This window comes from Amblyomma americanum, chromosome 9 (assembly GCF_052857255.1).
Source record: "Amblyomma americanum isolate KBUSLIRL-KWMA chromosome 9, ASM5285725v1, whole genome shotgun sequence".
Taxonomy (NCBI): Eukaryota; Metazoa; Arthropoda; class Arachnida; order Ixodida; family Ixodidae; genus Amblyomma; species Amblyomma americanum.
The window spans coordinates 99,510,319-99,529,986 of NC_135505.1; the positions used below are offsets into that span (position 1 = coordinate 99,510,319).

The 19,668-nt window shown below is 51.3% G+C and overlaps 1 protein-coding gene across 1 annotated transcript; it reads right to left on the bottom strand.

The window, feature by feature from the left end:
• Positions 1-9,447: 9,447 nt before the first annotated feature.
• LOC144103531 (uncharacterized) lies at positions 9,448-11,383 on the bottom strand. The gene is made up of 2 exons (XM_077636227.1): positions 10,588-11,383; positions 9,448-9,554 (listed from the first exon to the last, which is right to left on the bottom strand). Exons 1-2 carry the CDS (start codon positions 11,381-11,383, stop codon positions 9,448-9,450), a joined length of 903 nt encoding a protein of 300 aa, XP_077492353.1.
• Positions 11,384-19,668: the final 8,285 nt, after the last annotated feature.

Genomic DNA, 19,668 nt, shown 5'->3' on the forward strand with positions numbered 1-19,668 from the left:
CCACTCCTGCAATAGCCTTGCTAGACGCTCTTGACTGTAAAAATTAATAAATAGAGAAACAAACAAACAAACAAAAACTAACAAACAAATGAATAAAAAATAAAAAATGCATAAGCCGCTGAATCAACAAACTCATTTTGTCGATCGATCCAGAGTTCATAGAGTCAATCAATACTTAAATGAGCCCAGTTTAATTTTTAGTGCGCAGGAATACACGACAAAGGACGCAGCCACTTTTTTTAAATGGGCCCTCCAACCCATAAAGTGAGTCTACAAGCTTTGCTTTTTTCCCACGCCAATCATCGTGATAAAACGGTGCGCAGTAGTCTAAACCTAGATATCCCAAGAAACAAAGACTGCTCTCGTACAGCAGACGTCCCTGAAAAGTTATCTTGAACTGACACTGAATAAAATTTCATCTAATTATTTTTATGAGTAAAGATTCATTCCTGAGTCCTGGTTATGCTGCGTTTTTTAGGCAGCAAAACACAGAATTATGCCCAAGAAAATTAGATATAAATATTTTGCCACTAGTCGATTTATATTTGGGACTTCTTAACGAAACGATGGTATTGCGCCGTTTCGAAGGAAACGGCTGGGCAGTGTAGCGCCTTGAATCCGCGGCCAAAGTTAGCGTTCACGCACGCATTTTGTTTGCGAAATCTAACGCTGAAGATGACAACTGTAGTCCGCTTTTTGGTGTTTTGTAGTATAAAAGCTTTGTTCTTGATAAGAGAAGACTTTTCTTGTCATAACTAGGTGCTAGATTGATCTAGACCGACTTCTATTTCTCTTTATTGTCCATTTGGAATAACTTCTCAAGCACGTAGTCAGTTATGAGAAGGGCATAACAGGTTAAACGGTTTCCTTGAAATGCATTTCTGCGTTTCCTTGAGTAAGCAACGGCTAGCGAAATTAACATTATGGCGTGGTTGTGCCCTAAAGCAGTTTATTTCTTTTCCTTATCTGTTAAAGCAAGCACAAAAGTTTCGATATCATCTCGTTTTGTTAGAATTTCAAAATTTTTAGCCTAGCCAAGAGTCAAAGAGACAGCGACGTTTCCTCCTTCATTTTGGGCTGGACTGATTATATGCACTCGTCTAAATAAGCTGATTCTACTGAGACATCAGAGAGAAGCCTGAAAGAGAAGAAATGTTACGAGCTATTTTTTTGGTTCGCAAAAACGCCTGAACTACTTTAGATACATATTTTTATTTCAGGGAGATTCTTACTGCTTCAAATTAACATAAACTTTTTTCTCCTTAAAGCGTTTGCTGATAAAACTGGTAGCTAGGGAGGGCGCTGAACGCAGCGATAATTGTAATTAATGAAAATCTATTTCCCGACGTTGGCAGCGATTTATTTTTTCACAACATCAGAAACGTTGTGAATAATTGCTGTGCAGGTTTATAAAATCAGGGTTTCAAAACCTAAATTCACATTCACAAAAATAAAACAAAACATTCATCGCAATAGTAGTTATTTACACCCATAAGAGTGTTCACCAGCGAGGGCTGGGGTTGCCAAAGAGACCAAGTGATTTTTAGTTAACTGTGCAAGGCAAAGTTCCTAGAAAAGCCTGATGCGTGGACCGCCAGAAAGCCTAATTCTTGCGTTTCAGAGTCGTATTCCTGACCTTTAGTATTCATAAGTTATTCAAAGCTGGTTCTGAAGCTGTACCGTGGAGCAATCATGCAGAAAGCAGTGTGTTGCTTTGTAAATCAGATGACTTGAGCGCCATTGCTCTTCTGCGTGCATGGCGTGACGTTTTAGAAGGCGCACGGCTACATCCATATTTATTACGATTTTCCAGTAGACGACGACTGCCAGAATGACATGCGTTAAAAACATCTGCATTGGCTCCGATGTTCAAGAATAAGGAGAAAAAACAGAGAAATGGAAGCCTCAGATTTGAATTATGATTTCTTGTTAGAAGCTACATTCCGCATCCGCTTCCGCAGTCATCAGAAATATGTGCCTTCATGATGTACCAATGAAAAAGGCTTAAACTGAATCTTCAAATTCTGAAGAAGCCGACCACGTCATGCGGGCTCTTTCAGTGGGCGCCTGTATACTGGCTGCAGCAGCCTTTGCCTGGGCTGTTCCTCTCTATGAAGACAACCCACGATACTTCAGAAAGCAGTACGCTAGTGAAGTGAGTCATTTAAGTTTGTTTTCTTTGCAAAGATTTATTTTTGTAGAGGTTTAACTGCGCACCTTAGAAAATTCTGCAACGTGATCATCTCAGTGCCTCCTGTGGACGTAATTTTGTAGCAATTCACTTGGCATTTGTATCACTTTTCTTCATTAGCCTTGCGGCACTGATTTCCTCTGTCTGCACGAATGACTTTGAAATGGCATAGGAAGGAACTTGAAGCCGCCTCAATTAATAAAAAGAGATTAAAATCCTGCTATGGGTGGAAATCGAACCCGGGCCTCCGGCATGAGACGGGGACGCTTCCACTTCACCACGACTGTTTTTCTCTTATTCGGAATAGTGTATATTACAAGCTTATATATGCAGAAAAGAGCTATATACGTTATTTTCAGTTTTCAGCCATTAGGCGAGCAAGTTAAAAGAAACACGACGCCACACAACTAAGGCGAACCTCTTAACACAGATGAACTAAAACGTTGGCAAAAAAAGACAAGACATCAATAACAGGAACAACTGAGGTTGATTGTCACTGTCTTGTTAATTGCCTTTACGCTGGTGCGCCATCTCACCAAAATATGTGATGCGGGGGACGACAAGTTCAGAATTCCGGTCCAACATGCGCGTTTTCCACAGGCTATGCAGTCCGAGCAAGAAAAACATGTCATTGGGTTCGTGTTCATTTTGCGTGGCAATTAGGTAGCGCACATTGTGAGAATTCAAAAGAATTTCTTCAGTGTCGTTTGTAGAGTGTCCCAAAATATTATCGCCCCTTTGCAGCCAATAAAGCAGTGTTCGATGGTTTCAGGGACTACACACAGGCGACAATTAGGAGAAGAAAAATATTTTATTTTTGAAGCCCCATTTTAAAAGTACAACTTACGCGTGAATTTAAACGAAGGATGTTTTAGTAGTTTTCGAACATGATATTTATTACAATGATGCGATGTTTTATGTGTGTTGGTTTGCCAGTGTTTCCTTGAAGTGTGTAGAGAGCTATCCGCCATGACTATTCCACTCTTGGATGTGCATGAAGGCGTATCTAGTGAATGCACAGATTCCTGAGAAATATATCCTTGAGATATATACTGAGGTACGCAATAATAATTTATTTATGAGGCTGTAAATTACAGATATTCTAATTAAGCGAGTAGCGAAGTGTGTTTCCAGTGAATTTCCTTCGTGCATGGCATGAAGTCGTAGCGCTATCATGCGGCACCCGTGGAAACCCGGACACGAAATGAGCGGCAATGGTTCAGCAGATGGCGCATGTCTAGTGAATGCACCGATGTCTTAGAAACGCATCTTCGAATTGTGTACTGAGGCGTCCATGAACGAGCGACATGGATAGGAATGAAGACGCAGGCGCTTCGACGATCTCTCGTGATGGCAGACGTTCGGAACGCACTCAGCGTTACAGACGCTAGACCACCTCTAGTTGCCCGATACATCACTGCTTTCGGCAACCATGTTCACTAGAGCTAATTGTTTTTATTGTTATATTTTGGACTTCTCTCAGTGGCATGGCTTGTGGCGGATTAAGGCACACTGGACGTGAGAACGCACATATAATGCCACTCACGTGCGTAAAGCAGCTGCACACCGATGGCGACAAGTGATTGAACCCGGCAAAATTTGTGACGCGCATTACAATCTGAATGGAAGCTACGTCATCAAAAAAAAAAAACAGTAGGGTTGCTGTGCGACAACTTCCTGTGTTATCGGGCTTCTGACTCGGTTGAACTAGATGCCGCTGATTTAAGCGGATAGCGGCGGCACAGCCACCAGTCGGGCGTTCCGTGACAGGTGGTTTTGTGCACCTCCTCGCTCTCCTTGTGGTTGACCTACCGGGTAAATGAAACGTACATGATGTGAAATAGAAATCATGCGTTGCAAATTACGGCCCCTCAATTTTTTTTCTTAGTATAAAGAGCTTTCTTTTGTTCTACAAGTCAAAAATCTTGTAATCGTAAACAATGCGCAGAATTCACAGAACAAGCTGCCGGAATAAACTTGGGCTATCCTAATCCTGAGGACTGCCTTCTCCTCCACCAAATCATAGCCTTTGTTCGCGTTTCTCAGACGTTGTGCTGTCCGCGCTTGAAAGTTGGTTTTCGACTCCGGGCTTCTCGCGTTTTAAGCCGACAGCCTTACTAGCCCCATTACGAGCAAAAAACCGGCAGCTTGGGTTAGTGCGTGTGTGTACTCGATGATGGTACAGAAAATCAGTGATGGCAATGAGCGGCATCAACAAGCGGCCGTAGGACACACACAGCAAGCCAAGCACAGCCAATTACTGTTGTTGCTACTGCAGAAAGAAGGAACAGGTAAGGGCACGGGCCTGCCCACTGGCTCAAGCCTAGCCACAGTCGATGCCACGTACAGAAAGTAGGAGAGTTAAAAGTTATGAAAGAGCGATTTAAAGAAAGGACAGCCGTCACAACAACCGCGTCAACAGAAGCGACGACGACGGGTTAGCAACAGATACTCCCGGTGACCAGGGGTCCTCGCCACCTGTGTGAGAGCCGCTAGATCCCAGCATCGCAGGGCCAGGAACCCACCGCTATTGCAGCCAATTGCAACAACCACATACATATTGTTTTGTCGACACGATTCATTCGTAGCAAATCTGCAGGCAACCGTTTCTTTACAGCTTTCCGAGTGATGTCAGAGGAATTCTCGTTGCATATAGGTTAAGTGTGTTAGTAGTGGCTGGCTAGTTTGTGAAAGCGATCCGAACCGACGACATATGCACCATGAATTGTATATGCCTTCCCAGATTACCTTTGCCCTTACGGCGTGGTTCTGGGGTGCACCGAGGTGCGAGACTTACTCCGCCATTTCTTTAAACGCGATAGCGTTAAGGGCCCCGTGTCGCAGAAAAACCGGTATCGTCGGCGTCGGTGGCGTTGGCCGCGAGCGAAAAATCCCAGGAGCATTAATAAAAAAGACCGAGTGAAAAATGGGTCGAGTTGGAGAATCGAACCAGGGCCTCCGGAGTGGGAGACGAGAAGGCTAACCACTTCGCCACACCACCTTGTTTTTTTTTTATTGCCTGCTTTAACAGTTTACAACACATCACCAACATGTTTTGCGCTGCACTCTCAAACATTAACAGTGGACATGTGTTTCACTCACGTGAGAAAATCAAAACTGTTTCAAGAAACACAACTCTTCCAACAAATCGATAACTTCATCTCCAAAATATAGCACCTTGTAGACTTCACGCATCTTAAATATTTTTTCTTTGCAACAATATCGGACAGAACACGCATCTTCATCGCAGTGTCGTAGAGCCATCCTGCTTCACCAAATTCTGTGCAGGCTAAGAAAGAGAGTAACATCGTATTTATAATGATCTGGTTTACGTCCAGAAATCGTATCCAATGCGGCGTCCAGGGTAAGTCTAACTTTATTGTAGGTTGTAGCACGTCCCAGAAGAGCAACGCAGCCAAGAAATTATTAAAGACGTGTTCTATTGACTCTGGTTTGTGACACAACAAGCAGTCAGCACCCCATGGAAAAAATTAGCTGTGGTTTAGTTCTGGTTAACCCTATTTGATTTGCGAAAGCTTCGTTTCCTCGTCTTGTCGTCTACGCAGATTCTCATTCCGACGCTCCTGAGAACTCAAACCGGTCTCTTCCGTAGCTGAAGAGACACTCCGGGACGTGGCACATCTTCTAAACGCATCTTCGTTACGACGCTTATCGAGTCGTGCGGCACGTATATATATATATATATATATATATATATATATATATATATATATATATATATATATATATATATATACCCCTGCGAGTTGACACCTCCTCTCCCTCTACCCCGGCGGAGCACATCTGGTGGAGTGAGGGGCGACGGCAGTGGCGTTGACGGCGGCGCCATCTGTTGGAGCGCGGCTGCGGCGTTCCTATGCAAAGGCGACTCAAGGTCGTTCGTGGGCCACGGCATACGGCTTACGGATAAAGTGCGACCACGCGACGAGTCGATCTGGCTGGCTGGTGTAGTGCTGCTTCCGGAACAAAACGAACCTCTTCTCCTCCATCCATGTTTTAACCGGCAACGTACCAGTGTGCACCTCGAAGAAAAACGTCTTCACACCCGCTGGCACCACCATTTTCCTTACTCTCTTTAAAATATTTCCTCCTTAGCCTCCACTTTACAGAGATCGATATATTGTATCGGGGAAGACACTGTCAAGAAAAACCTTTAGCAATTTCTTATGCGTTACATTCGAAAGTTATTCCAAACTGAACCGAGCATTTAGAAGCCGGCAAACAAAGATGACTTGTTTCAAGAAGAATTTGCTGTGGTTTAGCTCTGGTTAACCCTAGTTGAATTGAGAAAGCTTCGTTTTCTCGGCACGTCGTCTACGCAGCGTCTCATTCCGACGCTCTCGAGAACTCAAACCGGTCTCTTCCGCAGTTGGAGTCATTCCGGGACGTGGCACGACTTCTAGCCGCATATTTGTTACGACGCTTCTCGAGTCGTGCGGCGCGTTCTTTTGTCGTCTCTTCAGCGCGGTGTCTCTTCCTCGCTTCGTTCTGTCATTGTTCTGTCTCTTTCGCGATCTGCATAACGACAATACACTGAGGCGAGGTGTATATGTATATACTCCCCGCGAGGTGACACCTCCTCTCCCTCTACCCCAGCGTAGTACATCTGGTGTAATGGCTGGCTGGCGCAGTAAAGCTTTCGCTTTAAAATTGGTGATGGCCTAGCTCTGTTAGAGCAGGATATACGTAGCGAAAGCAGGGCGTCTTCTGTATTGAAGTTTATATATGAAACCCATGCTTTCACTAGGTGCGCCTTTGTTCATGATTAAACTTTGAGCCGTCGTAGCGGAGTGGTAGCGCCTCAGCCTCAGCTGCTGCCTTTGGCAGCTGAGGCTGCCAAAGGCAGCTGAGGCTGAGACGCTTCCAGGCAGGTTCGATTCCCAGCCTCGAAACAGGATTTTTTTTATCCAGTGAGTGTGCGGGGGTTTCAGTGGCTCCCATAGATGCCGGCACCGAATGCTTTGGGTAGCGGTTAAGTGCGTAAGGGCGGTTCCGTAGCCAGGCGCGCGATGTGACGTCGTGCCAACTGGCGCGGCATCCGCCCAGCTGCGGCGGCTGCTCGGCAACGGCTCAAGGTCAGTCTCTGTGCCTCCTCGTAGCACCGCCACAGCGAAAAGGCAAGTTCGTGGCCAGTGTAGCTCTCGCTACAAAAAATCGACTTGCTCCACCACATCCCATCTACAGTGAAAATAACATAATTTGGCAAAGCCGAAGAAAGCTTCACTTGAATTAAAGTCCGCAGGTAAGGGTCGCGTTGATCTCGAAAAGACAAATCTTGACACCACCTTCCTCAGGTAAAAGTGTGGAAAGGGAAGACCCCCTTTTTGCAAGCGCAGAAAAAAATTATCACGTTTAATCTGGTTTTGTTTGGCAGTCCTCATGAGAGAGGATTTTTCTACGCCAGCTCGATGGCTTGGAATGAAAAAAAGCGCGTCTAGTGAATACGGTGTTGTCTCAGAAGGGTGCTTTAGAGAAATGTGCTGTGGTGTATATTAGTAATTATGAGCATAAAAATTACAAAAGTCGCAGTTAAGCGAGTAGCAAAGTACGTTTCTGCAACTTTTCCTAATCGCTTGGCGCGCAATTAGCGCCATGTACCGGCGCCTACCACAACCACTCTTTCCTCCTTCTTTTCCTCCTGCAATGTACGTACACCACTGCCCCAATCGAAGTCTCATTCCCGGCTAAAATCGAAAGTAACAACAAAAATAAAGTGGAATGAGAAGTTGCCTGTACCTGCAGAAAGCATCACCAGGCTTAAACCAATGAAATAAAAATGAACAGAGCCCAAGTGGCCAAAGGTTTATTTTGGTGGAAAAAGCCAATTAGAAAAATAAAGTGGTGGGCACGGTAACCGAAACGATGTTCTAAGGGCGCAGCGAGCACAGAGGGATGAAAAATTGAAGCGAGAGCTGTTTTATTCGTGAAAGATAAATTGTTTTAATGGAAGATGAAGGTGCCCAAAAAAAGGGGGAGGAAAAAAAACAAATACAAAAAACACTCATACAAGAAAATAAAAGAAATCATGAAAATGAAGATATGAAGTGGAAAGCAGTGAAGAGAAGGCAGACGATGAACACGTGAAGAAGGCTGGAAAAAAGGAGACAAGGACACAGAAAAGAAAATAGAGTGCAAAAAAAACTGCCCGAAAAGAATGATATGATCTAGAAAATAATGCAAAAGAAAACACACACACACACACACACACACACACACACACACACACACACACACACACACACACACACACACACACACACAAACACACACACACACACACACACACACACACACACACACACACACACACACACACACACACACACACACACACACACACACACACACACACACACACACACACACACACACACACACACACACACACACACACACACACACACACACACACACACACACACACACACACACACACACACACACACACACACACACACACACACACACACACACACACACACACACACACACACACACACACACACACACACACACACACACACACACACACACACACACACACACACACACACACACACACACACACACACACACACACACACACACACACACACACACACACACACACACACACACACACACACACACACACACACACACACACACACACACACACACACACACACACACAAAACACGTTAAAAACACATTCACCTTCACAAGCACACACACAGACAAAAACGCGGCATGCGGTCTTCAGAGGGGCGGACGACTAAAGCGTCCACCTCAAGTGGCCAGAAAGACCCCCTGAGAGACCGCAATACCACGGGAAAACAAAAGGAGAGAGAGAAAAAGAAAAATTAATAAATAAATGAATAAATAAAAAAGGAAACAAAGTAAAATGAATCAATGGAATAAAATGACAAATGAAATACACAAGGGAAAGACAAATGAAAGAGAATAGGTAAAACTAACACACAAAAAATTTTAAAAAGGAGCACGAAAAAGAGTATACAACACATGCGAAAAGGAGAAGAAAAAAAAACACATGCACAAACAGAAAAAAACAAGAGAAATGCATACACACACAAAAAAAGGGGGAAGTCCAAGAAGGCCTGAAGGTCAAGGCCAGGATGTCCGAAGAATGAGCCCTTAAAGGAGACGGCAATAGGAGAGAGCGCCCCAGGGACGCGCCCTCGACGCTCTTGGAGGAGGGGCCAAAACGATGAAGCCCTGGCTGAAAACATAAGAGTTTAGGGCGCCTCGAGGACGCGCCCTCGACATAAACGAATATTAATGTAGCCCTTGTGGGGCGAAAGCAGAGAGGGCACCCCAAGGACGCGCCCTCGAACGTGGGGGCCTGTCCAAAAGGAGTAAATGACAAAAAGGTGAAAGGCTAAAGGCCTTTCCCGCGGTAAAGCGCGCTGGTCAAATATAAGAACATGACATAATAGGCGCGGCGCCTCAGGGACACACGCGCCGCACTGATAGGCGCGGAAAAAAGTCAAATTGCCGACACAAGTATTGAAATAAAAGGAAAAGGCGCCTCGAGGACGCGCCCTCAAAAAAAAAAAATAATAATCTCAGCACAGCCCTAGAGGGCCGAAAGAGGGTGGCTCGGCAGAAAGGGTCGAAGGTCAAAAATAATCAAAGCCCGAAGGCCTGGCCCGCGGTAAAACGCTGTAGTCAATAATTGGGGTTCGTCAAATCAGACGCGGCCCCGAACGTAGTCGGAGAGAAGCGCACTCACCGTGGCCACCACCTGGCAAAGGATGGCACAATAACGCGGGTTATCGAGCCATCCGCGCCAGTGACGGGTGGAATCAGTTTCCCCGTGACCGGGCAATCCGGCCACCATAGCGCGCGTGAGAGGGCAGTTCGTCAAGTAATGATGTACAGTTACATCCGGGCCCCGCATGGGCACACCGATAATGGAGCTATTCTGAATCTGTGCATGTAGGCTGGAAACCTGCCATGCCCGGTCAGCAGGGAAACCAGAGGGCGCGATGGTGGAAAAGAGAGTGGTAAGGTGGTAACGTCAGGTACCCGGGAATAAATGCCAGTTCCCTCGTTTTATTCGCGCCACCATACAGCCCACCTGGCACGCACGACGGCGCGAAACGCCACTCGAACCGAGACTCTCGAGCGCAGTACACGCCGCACCCGCGGCGACAAGCTGGCGCGAGAGGCCACTATGTCTGCAATTTCGTTGCCGAGGACACCGGAGTGTCCTGGCACATCGAATAGTTGGAAATTTTTGGTGGTCTTCAAAGCAGAGAGGTCTAATTTGATTTTATCAATCTTTGAATCGTGTGTGGCATACGTAGCCAAGGCCGATAGGATTGCCTGGCAATCGGTATAAAAGAATACCGGCGCCACACACGGAAGTGTACGCGCAAAGGTGATCGCCTCCGCAAAGGCGACCAGCTCCACGGCGTATGGAGATGCACCTTCAGCCCGAAAACGGCCGACCGCCCGCAGGTCACCGCGCACGCCAAACGCCACAAAAGCAGCGCCCGCAGATACAGAGGTGTAAGACCCGTCGGTGTAGATGTGGTGCGCCGGCAGCAACGCCGCAGCCGCCGCCGCATCCACATACAATTGGCGGTGCTCGAAAGCGACAACCTCTGAAGGGTGTCTATCAGAAATGAGGAACGCCTCTTCGACCTCGACAGCACGGAAGGACCTCGTCCCGAAAGCAACGTCTTGCCGACGGGAGAAGAGGTCAAACTCCGCGTTCAACCTGTCGAGGTCTATCGCCAAGGGAGGAGCGTGCAGAAGTATCTGCAACGCCCGCGTGCTCGTTGTGGAATAGGCCCCCGCCAACACCAAAAGCGGGGACCGCTGCACCGAGAAGAGGCGAGAGCAAAGACCCGAGTGAGGAGACGCAGTCCACCAAACGGGCGATGCGTAGGCGAGCGTCGGGAGCACGACCTGGCGGTAAAGCGCCCTCAGACGAGCAGGCGCCGGCGTGCCGCTAATGCGGAAGAAAGTCGCCAGGCGAGCGGACAGCGTCTCGGCACGCTCCTTGAGCCTCTCCGCGTGGGGAATAAATGAGAGGGTGCGATCGAAGACGACGCCGAGCACCTTGACGGCAGGCCTGAAAGACAGGCGGGCACCGTCAAGGCGAACGGCAGGCATTGTGCGACCCATTCCCCTCCGGGGAGGAGAAATGAGCAGGCACACCATCTTGTCGCGAGAGATGGTAATTCTCGCCCCTCTCCCCTACGCGGCTACTCGGCCGAGCGCATCGTCCGACAAACGCTCAAGCTCCTTCCTGCTCGCCCCAGGCACCAGTACGACAACGTCGTCCGCATACGCCTGGAGCGACACACCCTCCGGCATCTGCACCGCCAGAAGGCCACGCACTATCACATTCCACAGCAGGGGAGACAGCGGGGATCCCTGCGGGCTGCCCAAGGTGGGACGCGCTACCGCGTCTCCCGCAAAAGTGCGGAAAACCACCTCTCGGTCGGATAGTAATGACCGGAGCAACGCGCAGAGGTAACTCGGGCATCCCCAGTCACCGAGAGAACCCTGGACCAGGGGGTGCCACACGCTGTCAAATGCCCCCTGAAAGTCTATGGAAATTAACAGCACGTGCAGGCCAGAGTCCCGCAGCTGCCTCAATTTTGATACGAGAGCGTAAAGGGCCTGTACAGCCCCCCGCCCTCTCGTGAAGCCAAATTGTGCCTCGTGGTGCAGGTCGCAACGGAACAAGAAATGGTAAAGGCGGTCGTACAAGAGGCGCTCCAACACTTTTCCGACGACGGAGTTTATCACAATGGAGCGGTACGACGCAGGGGCCTCGGGCGGCCGACCGGGCTTCAAAAGGAAGATTATTCTTCCCCGCCGGCAGATTCGGGGAAAGTGGCCGAGGCGGAGCGCGGTATTAAACACAAACATGAAAAAGTCGGAGCGAACGGCCCAAAGGGCACGCAGCATGCGCGGGCTGATGCCGTCGAGGCCCGAGGCCGTCGTCGGTTTGGCGCGGGAGACCGCCAACTCGACGTCGCCAAACGCGAAGGGAACGTCCTTGGGGCCTCCCAAAGAAGGACGGGCCGCCAAAGCGCGCAGCGCCACGTGCTCGGGGGTGTCCGACGCCGTCGAGTCGCTTTGAACTTGGGCTTCCAGGAGGACTGCGGCCGTCGCCAAAACGGACTCCGTGAACGCTCCGTCCGGCCTCAATACCGGAGGGAGCAGAGGGGGTCCCCGCAGACGACCGAACGCCCTCCTGAAAGGCCGCCCATATAGATTTTCTAACGTGGCCTCGCGCGCAAGCTCGCGCGCGGCCGCCTCCCGCGCGGTCGCAACTCGGTTCCGGAACCGGGCCAGGGCCCCATTGAAAGCAGCGCGGTGGAATGAGCGCATCGAAGCGTCGCGCGCACGCTGGTAACGCCTCCTCAGCGGGCGCACGCGTTTGCGCTCGAGTGCCAACTCGTCCGTCCACCACGACACGCCCTCCCTGCGCGAAGTGGTTGGCCTTCGGGCAGAAGAGAAACGGCGGCGCTCGCGTTCGAAGATGTTATGAAATCGGGACACGATTAAATCGAGCGCGATGCCCGACCCGACGTCTGCTCTCGTCACCGCTGTGAAAAAGTTGGAATGGCCGATGGCAGATACCACTCGGGCAACCCCTCGAAAAGTGAGAATTCTCTCACGGGGCGCACTTACTGGGCCGAATGAAACATCAATATGTTTGTGCTCGGACAGCGTCTCGGCGTCAGCCACCGACCAGCGAAAGCCCGCAAGAGCAAGGGCGGGGCTGGCCAGGGTGACGTCGATCCAGCTGTCCGAATATCGGTTAGTGTAGGTAGGGGGAGACGCCGGATCATTGAGCACGAGGAGGTCCGCCCCCGCAGCAAAGCGCAAGAGCTCGCCTCCGCGCGCGTCGCATACGTCTGGGCCCCACACCTCGTGCTTGGCGTTAAAATCGCCCGCCACCACTGTCGGAACGCTAGCTGCAAGCGCCAGCGCCGCAGATATTTCTGCGAGAATAGGCGAGAGCGGGGAATGGGGCGCGGCGTAGATGGCTATCAACACGAACGTCGCCGTTAAGTGCGCGCACTTCACCGCGACGACGTTGGGGGACATGTATAGCGGAAAAAGGACGACGCGCGGGTCGCGAGCGAGAACCGCGCATCGAGGGGCGGAGGGGTCGGCGAAAACCGCCCACTCCTGCGGAAGGTGCGGGATGCGGCCATCCCGGACGTAAGGGTCCGAGAGCAATACAAAATCGAAGGAATGCTCCTCAACCCTGGAGACTAAAACTCCCGTGGCGCGCCTGCAATGGTCCAAGTTTGCTTGAATAAATGAAAAAGGAAAGTTGAAAGTCATGACGAAAAATAGCGAGGAATGAAATGAAAGATATGAAAGAAGGCGGAAAAGAAAAATGAGTAGAACATTGCAGGCCCGCACGAAAGTAAGGACGGCAGTACAAACCGGCGCGGCGCCACGGGGGCACACCCGGACGAACGGAGCCGGCGGCAGAAATGGCGGGAAAAGCAGAAAACGCGAGTTAAAGCAGAAGGGATGGTTGAGAAATTGAGCGGAAAGCGTGGGAAAGAATCAACGAAGGAAGGCGAACGGAGCGGGCGGGCAATCCGCGCTGCGAGAAAAGGAGGAAAGGCGGCGGAGGCCGGAAGCGAAAGGAACAAATAGCGAAAGGGAAATGAAATGGGCGGCTCGAGCGCGTGCACGCTCGAGACAGAGATACGGAAGAAGAAATGCAAGGCAAGAAAAACCTCCGTAAATAAAGAAAAAAGAGGGAGGGAAAAGAAAGAAAAGAAAGGGCGCGGAAGAAGCGCGTCAAAGCGCGACTCCGGGCGCGACGCGTAATGGAACAGCGCGGTTGCCCACCCACTCCGCGAAGAAAAGGAATGATTAGGTTTGGCCATAATCTGTTCTTCCCCTTAGCGAGCCACCCTCTCCAGCAAGATAGGACAAGAGGCCGCTCCCGCAGGGTGCGGAGGACCCTCGCGACCAGCCCTACGACACTCAGCGCAGGCAACGGCCGCATCGCCCGCTCGCACCGAGCAGGTCTCCGCCAAGTGATTTTGTGCACACTTGGTGCAAACCGCATTGTCATGGTTGGGGGATTGGCGGCACGCCCTGCGGGAGTGGCCGTAACTAGCACAGAAACTGCACATGGGTACGTGAAGGTCCTCGACCACAGAGGCCGAGGACCAGCCGATGATTAGACGTCCCCGCGCAACGACACGGTGAAATGCATCGGGCGGAAGTGACAACACGTGCGTTTTGGCCCCGTCCCGCTAGCGAAAAGTGTAGCGGCGGCGGATGAATCGAACGTCCAGACTAAGGTCTGGATTCTTCGCCGCAAGTTGGGCTACCACCGCTTCGTCCGGCACATCCGGGTCCACACCGTCCACTCCGCGCTCGGCCACCCGAACAGTCATAACAGTGCGGGTGGCCTCGTTACTCTGGACCGCCGACCTGAGGTGATCGACCGTGCTACAATCGCGTGCCAGAACCGTTACGCCAGCGGGCGTGGTACGCAGCACAACGGGACCGATCCCCTCGTCCTCGGGGGTGATGTTAGCCTTTAAAGTAGTAATCAAATCCCGCGGCGAGACGTGCGCCGCGGGCGCAGATGTCAAAAAGGCAACGTGATGATTTACTTGCCGCCTTGCTGTTTGAGGCGGCTGTGACGGAATGGAAGGGGCCGCCGGCGGGGTCGAACCGCGGACGACCTCCGCGAAAGTGGGAGGCCGCACAGCCTCCTTCGGGACAGGGCGCTGCTGGAACGTAGTGGACGCCGCATCCAGTCGCGCCTCCGCGGTAGAGGCCGTGGTCCGGGCAGCCGAAGACTCCCGGCGCTCCGCCGACCACATGGCGCGGAGGACCTCGGCGCGACCGCGGGCGTCGGAGGCCAGCGCGCGATATTCTGCGCAGCGGTACACCATCTCGCCAAACATATGCGAGATTTGTGTGCGGGCCTGGACCGCGACCTTGTTTTTGTCGTGGTTCAGGAACGCCGTGAGGCGCTCCTGCAACCGCGTGACCTCCGCGAAGTTTGGCATGGCAGCAAACGCCAGGTGTAGCCTAACGCCGGAGTCCGCGGCGCCCGCGACGGGGGCGTTCGAGAAGTCACGGGCAGGCTCCGCGGTCGCACCCGTAGCAACCGGAACCATGGACGGGCTCGGAGCGGCCGCGGTCGACTCCGGGACTGGCGACGAAGAGGACCCGGTGGCAGGACCCGAAGGTCCCGCGAAGTCCCCCGCCACGTCGGGCGGCACGGGCCGAAGCGCTGCGGGAGACTGCGCGGTCGGAACCGCGTCCGGGACCAGGGCGATGATAGCGTCGCCAGCCTCCGAGAAGGGGGAATCGGAGGGGTCCGACGGCGCCCTCGAAGCGCCCGAGCCCGAAGTCGTGGTCGGTGAGATGCGGTGCAAGGCCACGACAGGTAAATTCGCCCGTGTGGGCGACGCAGGGAAAGGAGAGCGCGAAGCGCTCATGTAGGGCCGGAGGTCGTAAAAATGGCCGACCACCAACGGGACAGTGCGGGGCCGGGCTCAGGCCTCGCCAGGGCAAAGCCCCATGGCGAGGGCCAAAGTCCGCAAGCCCGTTCAAGAGGGAGAAAAACCAGCCGCCCGAAGTAGCGGGCAGCGGTCGATAAAGGTCGAAAAAAATGAAGTAGTCGGCCCACTTGAAGATGGCAAAAGGTGGGACCGCGGCCGGTGAAGAGCGCCCCTACCAGCGTAGGGGACGCAACCGCTGGGGGTCGGGCGGCGACAAAGTGCCCGGACCGCAATGGCGGGGACCGCAGGCAGGGGCGGGACCAGAACCCGCAGCCGGAACAGGCGTCCCTGAGGCTCAGAAAGAGCCAGAGGCGCCAGCAGCGGCAAAGAGGCAGCCGCAAGCAGCCACAGGAGGCCGCAGGCAGAAGCGGCCGAAAATTGCCCCGACCGCCCAAACGGCGAAGACCGCCGCGTCCCAGGACCGCGGGCAGATGGTGAATCCCGCAGTCAGGCCCAGGTCTGTGAACCGGGACCGCAAAAGGTGCCCCGAAGGCCCCAAAAAGAAGCCCGGGGCCGCAGCAGGGATGGGCGGGGCAGGAGGAGAAACTTCATCCTCCTCCTCACCGACCGTGAGTCAATTTGGACCCGCCGCCGCAAAAAGCGGAAAAACGCAAAAAAGCGCTTAAAAACCGCTTTCAGACATGAATATCGTGGGGAAATCCAGTGGCAGGGGGGCTGGAGGACCTCAGGAACCAAGGCCCTCAGCCCCGGGACTTCAGCAGCAGTGAAAGCCTGGGCGGGGAGAGCACGAGCCCAAGGGCGGAGCCAGAGGTCAACAACAACAACAACAGGCAGATGGGCAGGAGCTCGCTGGCACACGTCCGATCAGTTCGAGAGCGCTCTCGGACAGATAGCGAGCGCGCGACAGCAGCGCCTCATAAAGCCCCTTGATAATCTTATTATCAAGGGGCTTTAGCGCCTCCCGCTCCTCTCGTTCGGCGCAGTTGGGCCGTGCGTGGACGCAGGAATCACGCGGTGAGCGGCGAACGCAGCGTACATCCAAGGCGCTTTCACCACGAATCTTGCGGCTTGCTGCCATTCCGTGCGGCGCGGAAACTTTGCTGGCGTTCGTGGAATCGGGTTTGTCGAGAACGATATGCGGACAAACTATGACTAAGAACTATTACTGCAACTTAAGTCCCGCGTGTTTTGGCAAGGCGCCTCGCAGCGTTTCACCGTGTTTTCCCGCTCCGCGCGTCCGTCTAACCGCACGTAGCGTCAGCAGCATCAGGTCGACGCGGCGGCGAACGCGTTGGCCGTGAGCGAAAAATCTCAGAAGGATTAATAAATAACAAAGTAGAAAATTGGTGAACGTAGGATATCAAATGTAGGGACCGATCTATGAATGCAGAGAATGACCTGCGTATATGGGAATTAACCCATTACGCTATCGCGTCATACCCTCAAGGCGGAGCTTGAAGGTCCCCTCCAATTTTTTATCAAGTGCGCTTCAGCGGGCTTGAAGCGACAGCTTCATTGCGCTAGCTAAAAAAATTGAAATTGAAAATTTGTTTTGGGGAAAGGAAACGAAGCAGTATCTGTCTCACATATCAGCTGAGACCTAAAACGCGCCTTAAAGAGGCTGCGAAACACTGTTTGAACGGATGTCGGTTGCACTTCAAATGGATTCTTTATGTCGCACAGATGCTTACTCAGAAATAATTACGAGAATCGATGCATAAGAACGGGATTTAATCAAATGAAGAAATTTCAACATACAAGCAAACAAAATGCTGCCCTCAACTCGATTTTCGCGCAGTTTCCCATTCCCATTTCACTCTCCCCATGACGACACTTTAGTGCTACCAATCAAAACAGCCTATCTGAGCACGTGGCGGAAGTTTGCACTCCATGGTTGCCTGCTCTCTGTAACTCGTTCATGCCAAAGCTGGAAGCGCCGTTTGCATGGTTACAACAACCATGTGAACGCCCAGCTGACCCAGCGATGCCTCATCGTCGCGTTGACGGCGCAGAAGAGAAAACTGATTAGTGACGCTCCCTCACTTATGCATCCGAACTCGAGCGCGAGATACTGCGACGGTGTGACGGCCTGCACAAGTAATCATACACATTTAGCATAGCGCGCACAGCTACTGCTTTCCGCCTACCATCGCCCGTCGCTCCTAGTGCGCTGGTTGGTCTCGGCGAGTAAGGAGCGCGTGCCGTTGCCGGGAGCATGGCGCCATCTGGCGCTGCCGCCCGGTGATCCTCCACAAGCTGACGATGCACACTGCCTACTAAATGTGAAACGAACGCATCATTCCTTGTGACCGAAACAAACGCTTATGGAGTGCAATGGCTCGATCGGATCGATTCCGCAAAGCCACTCTCAGATACATAGAGCGTAGCCATAAGTGTTGAGTGCTAGGTCGTAGGATGTTTACAGGGAGGCGCAAAGTCCTTCGATGCAAGAAGTAGTCAGAGCCTCTGGTGGTGTATTTTTGTTTTACTTGCTTTACAACGCTTTTATCTAAGGCCAACAAGTTGGTTTTGTTAATGTATTATAAAATACAAAAATTTGACAAAACTTATCTCTAGTTATTAACACAATTTGCAGTATATTTACTCTATGTCCAATCATCAAGCTCCCACTAAGTGATGTCATATCCGCTGCTAAAAACCGGCACTGTATGGTGACATCGTCAGCGCCACCAATTTGCTTTCGCGAGCTAATAAAATTTAAAAAACCGCAGTATACGCGGTACGACCGATGCTAATAGCATCCCTATAACTCATTCTATGCAACCAACAGGCAGAACAATGCACTGAAAATGTGTTTCAGGGCCCCTTTAATGTAAGGAATAAAGGAGTGACGCAGAGAAGAAAGGAAGAAAGAGGTGCCGTGGTGGATGTCTCTGGAATAATTTTGACCACCGGGGGATCTACTTAAAGTTGCACTTCGCGTGTCGCTAAATTTGACCTTCTTTGACCTTCAACTGAGGAGGAACCACGTGATATCTATGACGTCACTCTGCCTCCGCCGTTACTGCCAAGATCGAGCGCTCGCCTCTGTTTATATACGCCGTCGGCGTTGACTGTGTTCATTGGCGTTGGCGTTGACAACGTTCTTGGCTCCGATGATTTTAAGGAAACCGAGCGTGCATAACTTGCTCCCCGGGTAAGTGGACGCCTCACTCGCGCTTTGAGGTACGTGGATCTGTTGAGATAGAGGGAGATGCGGGATGCATGCATTAGCGCTAACTTTAGGTGCCATTAGCGTTCATTAGGTGACGAACCACTAGCGATCAACCATTAATTTCACCGCCAGCTGGCAGGGCGGCATGGTGGGCGCGTTGCTTACCTAGTGTGCGGAACACATTCAAAATTACAGACGGCAAGCCGCGTCCACTCGCCCAATACACCACAGGTTTCGCCCTCTAACCAGGTTCAGCAGTAGTTAAACCATGCAGCTACTTTCTCCCGAACCCTGAAGCGGCGGCCGCGTTTCGATGGAGGCGAAACGCAAAGGTCACGGCGTGCTGTGCGATGTCAACGCATGTTAAAGATCCTCATGTAGTCGAAAATATTCTGCACCCTTTCATTACGGCACCTCTTTCTTTCTTCTTTCACTCCCACTCTCCTCCCTTCCGTAGGGCTTGGTTCGGGAGTCCAACGAGATGTGACACAATTACTGTGCCATTTCCTTTCCTCAAATGTTTTCATACTCACAGGTCAAGACCGGTTAACTGATTGTGCTTCACAGCTCCGATCGCGGACGGCGCTCGGATTACGGTCACGACAGTGTAAAGGCGGAAGATAAATTGTAATCGTTTGTATGTTCTGGAACGTTATATTTTCCTGAAACCATCTACACAGGGATAAATATATATTGAATATAAATGCGAAGAGTTGCGCTTTCAACCAGGCCATCTCTGAGCACTCGATTGAAGGAGACGATGAAAGTACGGCAGAGTTATCGCGGTATAATGAGCAGTT